Source organism: Galeopterus variegatus, unplaced genomic scaffold (genome assembly GCF_000696425.1).
Source record: "Galeopterus variegatus unplaced genomic scaffold, G_variegatus-3.0.2 Scaffold1111, whole genome shotgun sequence".
NCBI lineage: Eukaryota > Metazoa > Chordata > Mammalia > Dermoptera > Cynocephalidae > Galeopterus > Galeopterus variegatus.
Genome location: NW_007727222.1, coordinates 419,604 through 428,964, shown reverse-complemented (window position 1 = coordinate 428,964; position 9,361 = coordinate 419,604). Strand labels below are relative to the sequence as shown.

The 9,361-nt window shown below is 53.4% G+C and overlaps 1 protein-coding gene across 2 annotated transcripts in view; it reads left to right on the top strand.

Annotated features, from left to right (window-relative positions):
* Window positions 1-6: 6 nt before the first annotated feature.
* RARG (retinoic acid receptor, gamma) overlaps window positions 7-9,361 on the top strand; it is a 22,506-nt gene continuing 13,151 nt past the window's right edge. The window contains exons 1-3 of one of the 2 annotated variants that reach the window (XM_008574844.1): window positions 7-118; window positions 870-936; window positions 4,221-4,546. In XM_008574844.1, the coding sequence (XP_008573066.1) occupies window positions 4,363-4,546 (184 nt within the window). In that variant the 5' untranslated portion in view covers window positions 7-118; window positions 870-936; window positions 4,221-4,362. The remainder of the gene's footprint in view (window positions 119-869; window positions 937-4,220; window positions 4,547-9,361) is intronic. The other variant, XM_008574845.1, reaches the window with a different exon arrangement.

Genomic DNA, 9,361 nt, shown 5'->3' with positions numbered 1-9,361 from the left:
CCCCCCCCCAGCCCCCCGTTACCGCGAGCCCCTGACACTGCGACGCTCCATCCCCGACACCGCCCGACGCTGGGACTTGGGGCTCCGCGGCCTCTCTTCCCCCTCCCTCCCCCTCCAGGTGAGTCAGGCGGGGAAGCAGGCTCGCCCGCCCGCCCGCCCGCGGACGCCTGGGTCCTCGGTGAGGTGGGCTGAGGGAGGGGCGCTGAGAAGCGACGCCGGTTCATTCCCTCCCGGGGCTGGTCAGCCTGCCCGCAGGGCTTGAGGGGGGCTTCCTGCCCGAACTTGGGATCAGCCCTGGTGTGGAAAGGGAATGGGGAGATTTTAGACAGGCTGGGGACGGGCTGGGTTATCTGCCCTTCATTTTGGTGAGCAGTGGGGGAGAGCATTTGGGGAGAGTCTTCAGCCAGGGGGCATCTGTCCTACTCTTGTGCTTGGAATGTGAGGGAAGACCACGGGGTTCCCTCCAGCGGAGAGGGAGGAACACTCTCTGGGGTCTCTGAGGGGTGGATTTTATGGTCCAAGCTGGTCCAAGTTCTTCCTTCCCCAATGGATGGCACAGCATGGACATCAGAAAGGCAGGGAAAGAATTCAGAGGCAAGTGATCCTGGCCTTCTGGGTCCAGGAGTTTGGAGTGACAAGTGGATGGGATAGGGGTCTGTGAAGTTTCCTTGAACTGCCAGTTCAGGTTTCCCTCTGCCATATCCCCAGCCACAGGCGTGAGTCTTGGCTCCCTCAGGCCAAGGTGAGGGGCTCCTCTGGAGTATTTTTGAGGAGAGCCCAAGTGGAATAAAGGAAGAACAGGAAGACTAGGACAGGGACCCAGTAGTCCCAGTCCTGGAGTTCCATTGACACTGCCTCTCTGTGTTTAGCAGTTACAGTCCAGTCCCTTCAACCTGACCCAGTAGGTAGGAGGGAATCTCTGCAGGTGGCAAGAGGGTAAGAATATGCATGGTTGGTGGTGGTGGGGAGCAGGGGAGCCTGAGGAGGGGTCTACAGGGCAAGAAGCTGAGATGACTATCCCCTTTAGGGCTCATGTCCTGGGCAGCTGGAGTCCCACTCTTCAAGTCTGAGGCTTCTGCCCTTAACATCACTCCTCAGATGCTGATTTGGGGTTAAAGACCACAGCCAGTGTCCTATATCCTTGGGGCAAGCAGAGAGAAGACAGGAGACGGGGGAGCGTGTGCGGGGTGCCCAGAGCTTGGGTATCTCAAACAGACACACACGCGCAAGCACACACACACACACACACACACACACAAACACCCCATGGCTTAGCGCCTGGGAGGCAGCGCAGGGCACGCCCCCCCACCCTGGCACGCCCCCACCCCTGGCTCAGAAAGCCACCTAACTGGCACCTCCAGTTCCCCCCTCTGCCCCACCCTGCCTGTGCCCTCCGATGCCCACACACATTCCACTGGCATTGCCTGCCTACCTCCTGGGCACTGCCCCTCCCTGGGGCCAGTGGGGTGGAGGGAGGGTACCTGGAGATGAGAGGTAGAGACTCAAGGGTCTGGACACCCCCAAAGGTGGCACAAGGCCAGGGAAGTCTGGCCCGCTGCTGCCTCCTGGGGAGCAGGCTGGGGGCCCAGGCTGGAGCAGGCTGGGGGCCCAGGCTAGAGCAGAGGATGCCTGGGTTCCCTGCCGGGGCTGGAGATGGGGTCATGGAAAAAGGTGGTCGTGTTTATACAGAGGGGAGGGGGGCAGCGGGTGGAGAGCAGCCGACAAGAGCAGCTTTGTTCCAGGCTCTAGAGCGGGCTGGGCGGTAGGGAGACGCCCCCCACTCCATCCGGCAGCCCCTTCATCCATGCCCTCCCCTCAACTCCACCTCAGCTCTAAGAGAAGCAGCTTTGTAAGAGCCCCTTTCCCCTACTCAGTCCTTCCCACTCCCCTGACCTGCCATCTGAGGTGGCATCTTGGAAGGAGAGAAATGTTCTCTCCCTTACACAGTTTCCCCAAAGAATCAAGGCATCTGGGGCCCTAGTTTAGGATTTCTTTTTATTCTGCACTGTCTTCAATTCCTTGGTCCTTTCCTCTACCCTAGATTTAAGACCCTGTCTTTCCTTTCCCAGCCAAGGCAGAGAAACCAAGGCTCAGAAATGAGAGGAATCTCTGTCCCCTTCTTTTCTTCATTCAACTCTGAGGCAAAAGAGAAGTAAGGCCAGGGAGAGTTGGGTTGTCTTTCCTTCATTTATAGCCTCATTCCTTGGTGAGGACAAGGTGTCTGAGCATTCCTCTCTGAAGTCCTCCTGCCCTACCTTCAGGTTTCTATTTCCCATGTGTAGGTGAAAAGCAAAGACAATGATGGATAAAGCAGAGAGCCTGTTCCCAGTCTAAGCCAAGTCTGGGGAAGATGGGGTGGGGGGTGGGGACCTCTAGTAGCTTCTCACCCTTAGCATTGGAGGGGTTAATCCACTTGGAATGTGGCCCAGCCTGTTGAGCTATGGCCCAGGGGCCTCAGGGGCCCCCCCCGGACTCCTGGTTCCACCTGGACTTAAACAGGGATGAGGACTTCAGGGAATAGGGGAAGGAAAAGAAGAGGGACTCTTGGAGCTCGGAGCTCAGACTTTTTAGGGCCTGGGAAAACACTGGGCTAAAGAGTCTGAGGGTACTGGGGGTATGGGTGGTGCCTGGTGAGGGGCAGGGACTGCTTCATGCATGGGTACTGAGTGAAGGGTGGTGGTGTTGGGGTCTGAGTTCCTGTACCTTGCATGACAATTTACCCTGAGGGGCTTGAAGTCCAAGGTAGATGAGAGATAGGAAGGAAAAAAAAAAAAAAAAAAAGCAGAGGTTAAAGTACTGAGAGATATTGATCCTAGAAGCAATTACTCATGGAAAGATATGCAGAAATACCTACCTTTGAGCTGGCCCACCCTGTGGTCTCTATGTGTTTCACTCTCTCTTGGTCCATCTATGCCTTTCTCCATATCAGTTCCTTATGGTTCTGGCTAGTGGAGGTACCCAAGCTGGGGTGACTATCCCTCCTGAGTCCACTAACTTCCCAGAGAGGTAGGTGGTTCTGGGGCTCCTTGGGAAGGCCAACCTTCCCCTTGTCAGAGAGCATCACCAGAGGACCTACCTGCCTAGCCCTAGGATTCTTATTTCCTGTCTCTCCCTCCTCCCCCACCTCTCCCCTGGGCAGGGGGAAGGCTACATTTTAGGGAAGAGAGGATACAGAAAGAGCTTCCCAGAAGCAGGAAGGCCAGAGATGAGAAAGAAAAGGAGATGGAGAAGAGAAGTAAGCTGAGGACAAGGAGAGGAGCTCCTGGCATCATACTTGGCACACAGTGGGGTTTCCGTCATCATCTGTGGATTTGAAGGAGAGGGTGCAAGAGAGGTTAGGGAGCGAGAGATAATTGGAGACAGAGAAAGAATTGGGAGGGGAAACTGGAAGGGGGGAGTATTGAGGGAGATAGAGAAGGTAATGCTCATTAAGAGAGAGGTGTGGAGGAAGAGAAGGTACACAGAGAAATAATAAGACATTTACTTAGCATTTAGTATTTGCCCTACCTTATCCTAAACACCTTACATATGTTAAATTATTTAATCCTCACAACAACCTTATGAGATGGGTCCTATTATTACTCCCAAAGGATATATGAAGAAACTGAGGCACAGAGAGATTAAGTAGCCCACCCGAAGTTCCACAAGTGGCAAGTGGCAGAAACATCAATTCAAGTAGTCTGGCTCCAGAGTCTGTGCTCCTAACCATTGCATGTACTGCTCTCCAGAGAGGTGTAGGGCCCCAAAGTTACACTAGACATGTTTGCTTTCTCCAGGGTGGTAGAGAGTTTGAATCTTGGCTCCATCTCTTATAGCCATATAACCTTAACACAGTCATTTAACCTCAGTTTCCTCATCTTTGAAATGGGAATTGTAGTTGCTACTTCACAGGATTGATGTGTGGGTTAAATCAGATGTCTAGCCCAGTTGTGGTGCTTCATGATATCTTCTCAGTCTAGGAGTCCTCTCCACCAGAAGTCCTCAGACCATCATTCACCTTGGGACTTCAGTTTACTCTTCTCTGGAGCCAATCTGGAGAGTTTCTCAGAGCCTGTGTGCTCCCCTACCCTGCCCTCTCTACCACACTACAAGGGCCCTAAGCCAGGGCAGTATAAACCCCAGCAGCACAGATGGAGAAGACTCCATCTGAGAGAGGGTCGTGGGGCTTGGAACCTTAGAGTGATCGTTCTCTCATTTCTCCTTTTTCTGTTTTTCCCCAGGACTCTTGGAGACCCAGTGGGCAGACCAGGCAGGGTGGACACGGAGCCTCCCAGGCCGGGGCAGTGGGCATGGGCGGGTGCTGTGGCTGAAGACCTCTCCCATCCTCTGCAGACTCCAGGGGACTCCCACACTGCAGCTGCCATGGCCACCAATAAGGAGCGACTCTTTGCGGCTGGTGCCCTGGGGCCTGGATCTGGCTACCCAGGGGCGGGCTTCCCCTTTGCCTTCCCAGGGGCACTCAGGGGGTCTCCACCTTTTGAGATGTTGAGCCCTAGCTTCCGGGGCCTGGGCCAGCCTGACCTCCCCAAGGAGATGGCCTCTCTGTGTGAGTCTGAGGGATCTTGGGGGATGAGGGCAAATGGAAACAGGAGGGTATTTGGAGGGTGGTTGATATAGAAAATTGGCACCCCAGTTAGGAAGGCAGGCAGGGGGATGGGGGTTTGGTCTAATGGAGTAGTGGTGAGTAATGGAGGGTTGTAGTGGTGGGGGATGAGGCAGCTTGGATGTGGACTAAATGAGAATGTTTGCAAATGAGACTTCTCCTGCTCAAATAGGATGGGAAAGTAGCAGCCTAAAATTGAGGGGGTCTAAAACTGCCTCCTGAGTCAGTTAACTAGCAGAGGGGAACACATTTGTATGGGCAGCCAAAGGTGGGTCTGGTGCAGCTGCCTGCATTCAGTTGTGAGGTGGGGGGAATCAGGCTGGGAAGTAGAGGAGTCTAGGAGACCAGTCAGCTGGCTCTATGATCAAGAGGTGAAATTGTTCTAAATTAGGGGGAGGCTGCAAAAAAAAAAAAAAAAAAAAGGAAAGAAATTTAGTGCCAGGTGCCCAAAAATGTGTCAGGAAGACTCTTCTGCTTGGTACCGGGAGGATGGAAACAGCCACAAAGAAGGTTGCTCTTGTACCATAAGTAATCTGGAGAGGTGGAGGTTTCTAAATTAGGGGGGGGCTAAAAAAAAAAAAAAAAAAAAAGGAAAGAAATTTAGTGCCAGGTGCCCAAAAATGTGTCAGGAAGACTCTTCTGCTTGGTACCGGGAGGATGGAAACAGCCACAAAGAAGGTTGCTCTTGTACCATAAGTAATCTGGAGAGGTGGAGGGGGTGTTCCAGAAACATTCTCTCCTCCAGCCATGTGGGTTCTGGCTCCTCCCCTCCCTCCAGGTCTGGCATAGTGCCCACATGCTGTGCAGATCTCTACTTGTCCCTAAGGCCTGCCCTCTTTGGGTTAAGTCTTTGAGTGCTGACAGCAGGCAAGGCTCGGGCCTCCCCTCCTCCCTCTGGGACCCCTCTCCTCCCACTTGTTTCTCCTGGCCAGACCATTATTGGGGGGGCGGGTATGAGATGGGAAATGGGGGATGCCCCTGAACTGGAGGGCTGTGGTGCTGGACCCTGTGGGGTAAAGGGTCAACATGTAAGCTGGTGAAGAGAAGGCCTCAACAGGAGAAAAGGAAAGGTGACTGAAGGAGAGAGAGAGAAAAAAACAAACAAACAAACAAAAACAATTTCAGAGACAGAGACAGATGGAGAGGAGAAGACAAAAAAATAAAGACACATCCTCAATACTCCATAAGCTCTCGGAGAGCAGAGGGGGAAGAGAAGGGACTCTGACTCCAGGAGGGGGCACTCAGAGGGATGTGTGTATGTGAAAGGGGTGACTAGACTGGGCTGGCATCTTCACTGGAGAGTGTGCTCATCTGGAGAAGGTGTGTGTGTGTGTGTGTGTGTGTCCAGACCATATGCAGATGTGTGTGCAAAGCATCTTCCTGAGACTCTGCTCATATATGAGGGTATTTCAAAAAGTTCATGGAAAAATAGAATTGAAAGATAATATGAATCTTTCCATGAACTTCAAAAAGTTCATGGAAAGTACCCTCATACAAAATTCCAGTGTGTGCAACAAAGAGTCAGTGTGAGGAGGTATTTAATAGGGCTGCTGACGGTGTGTCTGGTGTTTGGTGAGGTCTGCCGGTGGCATGTCTGTAGTCCAACAGAGGTTATTTAAGTGGCATGCAGGTGAACAAGAGAACACAAAGCCCCCTTTTTGGAAACTTCAGCTGGGCTTCTTCCACCTAATTTTCACCCCATGAATCTGTCCTAGGGGCCTGGAGAAATGGGAAGGAACCACCCTCCCCCCATGAATATGCTTCTTGCAGAGAACCATACAACTCAGTCTCTTGGGACTTGATTTTCCGAGGTTCTGAGAGGCAACTAAGGGAGATGGAGTAAAGAGGGAGAGGAGAAAGAGAAAGGTAGTAGGGAGAATGCTGAGAGTTATTAACCAGTCTCCAATGAAGTTCTCCTTGTGCTCCTGTGCCCTGAACACACTGAAATCAAGGTCAAAGTTCAAAGTGAGGTCAAGGAGGGGGAAGGAGTCAAGCTGGGCTCCATCCCCAAAGGCTGCCCTGAAGGAGGGGGGCTGAAAGGAGAAATGCAAGAGAGGAGCCAGAACCAGGGCAGGTAGCTGGGGAGGGTGCGGCTACCAGAGGGGGACAGGCCTGGGCAGGGAGAGGTGGCAGGTGGGGTGGGGAGGAGGGGAAGGCTTGGGTCCAGACAGTTTGCATGGGGGTGGGGCATGCAGCACCTAGTGTTGGCTGAGAGGGAGGCAGAGGGGAGAGGAAGGGATCCATTAGTCTGGGAAACCTCCCAGAGTGGGAAAGTAGTTAAAGGGTGAGAGAGTGTTGTCCCTCATTTCTCTGACCTTCTGTCCCTTTTTGGCTGGGACCATCTAATGGAGAGGGATTAGAGGCGTAAATTTGATGCCAAAGCCATACTTACCTTGAGTCTGTGTTTCTGTCATCAATATCTCTCTATTCTTTGGACCATCATCTCTGACATAGAAAATGGAATTTCTACTTGGGGTTGATTCTTGAATCTTATTGCTGGGTCCCTGGCACCTTGGGGACATCCTTGTTGAGTAGAGAAGTCTTATTCCACCTCTTGGGGCTCTCCAGGGGGGTTTGTATGGGTGAGGCAGGCATCTCAGAACCGCGTGGTGGAGGAGGGGAGTGTTGAGGGAAGCATGTGCTGCTGAGGCAAGCACAGGCCTGTGCATGTGGAAAGCAGAGGGAGGTGTGTGTTTGCGCATGTGTATGTGCAAGTCTGTGTTCATGCATGTGCATGAAATCCCTGGCGTCTGTATCCCTGTGTATCTCTGTGAACATTGGTGTGTTGTATATTTGCTTAATCAAGACTACAGGGAACAGAGTATGATGGGAGGGAAGGGAAGCCTTGCCCTCCTCTCCATCTTGAGGAGGTAACTATGGTTCTGAGAATCTGGCCCAGTTTGTCCTCTGAACCTGGTAACACTGACCTGGCCATGAGGCCAGTGTCCCTGGGGCAAGGAGCCCAGACTGCACCACATCAAGTGACATGGAGAAACTGAGGGCAGACTGGCACAGGGAGAAAAAGTCTTATTTTAAAAAGACTGAAAAAGAAAGACTTATAGACCTAAATGAGATGAGGGACAGCTACACAGGCCAAAAGGCTCAGACATAGAGAGAACCCAGACACTGGGAGAAACAAGGAGAACAAGCAGGCGGGTAAGGGTGGCAAGCAGGCGGCAGTGAGGCCTCCTCCAGGAAAAACCCCAGTCGACTGCCACTGCTCCTTCCCCCCCTCCCTGGTCTCTCCTCCTCCGGCTCAGGCTCCAGCTCCAGCTCCAGGCTGACACAAACGGGGCTTTGATTGCAACAGGAAACCTCTCTGGCGGGGGGAGCTGGGCAAGCCGCCGCCGCTGGGGCCCAGGCTGCACCCCCCTCTCCTGGCCCCCTACTTGGTCCCAGCCCCCATCCTGCCCAGCGCTCTTCACATCCCTACTTTGGGCCCCGACCCTCATTCACACCTCCCTGTTTCCAGGCTCTCCTGCTGCCCCCTTCTCCAGAGACCCCTCCCATTGCCCTTCAGGTGGGACTCCTAAGTTAGGACTTACCCTTTCTGGCAGGGCCTGCTTTGCTTTAAAATGCCCTCTCTTCAGTTTTTTGAGGGAGGGTTTTGGAAGAAAAGGAGAATTTAGCTTGAGGAATTCAGAACCAGTTATCCTCAAGACCCATACAGAAGGTGGCAAGAGTGGGGGGAAAGGAGGGGTGCATAAGGAGTTAGCTCTCTCTGCTCCCCCCCCCCACGCCAGCAGTCTTGTCCAAACTCATCCTTGCCAGGGTGGTAGGGTCTCTGAGGGGTGACCACACAAGAAAATGAGTGCCAATGGCCTTGTTAGTGGGGGAGGGGTACACTCCTCTTTGCCTCTGGGGCCATGTCTTTGTGGGGCTCTAGCTGGGAGGGGGGTGCGGCCTGGTGGTGGGGATCATAGGGAAGGGGGTGAGTCAGGCAGCGGCCCCCCCTCATACTCCCACCAGGCTGGTGGAGAACATCTGGTTCCCATGAAATGCTAGAAGGCTAATGGGTCTAATTGCTGCAATAAGGGCTGGGGGGGACTTTGGGGAAAAGAAGGGGCACTAGATCCCCCCATCCTCTTACTTTCTCCCCAAGGCTGTACTAAATTTGTCTAGAATGGGGGGTTTGGGGTTGATGGGTAGGTTGGGGCTGATATCCTAATGCCTGGTCCTAAGGCCCCCTCTCCCTGCAATCGCTGTGAAGCACACACAGATGGGGTGATGAGGAGTGGGGTGCATCTGGTGAAGAGAAAGGGGGACTATTGAGGACTCATGGCTTCCTGGAGCCCTCCCCCAACTCCTCCTGTGCCCTCCTCCCAACCCCCCTCCCTGTGGCCTGGCCACTTCTGGTTCTAATTACCAACCAGGCAGGCCTGACTTAATTGGGACCTTTCAGATTTTGGAGAGGGAAGGGGGAGGACTGACAGCCTGAAGTTGACTAATCAGGGCCCTTTCCCCCTTATATTTGGGGTACTCCCGATCTTGCACTTAATTGATTTTTTGTTTGTTTGTTTTGCTACTGGCCAGATTACGATTCAGAAACCTATCTCCCCTTTTTTCTTTTCTTTTATTGTGGGCGAGTGGCTGGATTCAGAAATGGGATATTTGGGGTTGGGGCACGAGGGAGGAACTCACACTGGATTGAAAAAGCACTCCTTTCCCTCTTTGTCCCTGCTTCAGGCCCCCCAGTCAGCCCTGCCACCCCGAGGCACCCCCCATCCGCAAGTCAGGCCCTACTTTTCATCCCCCCGC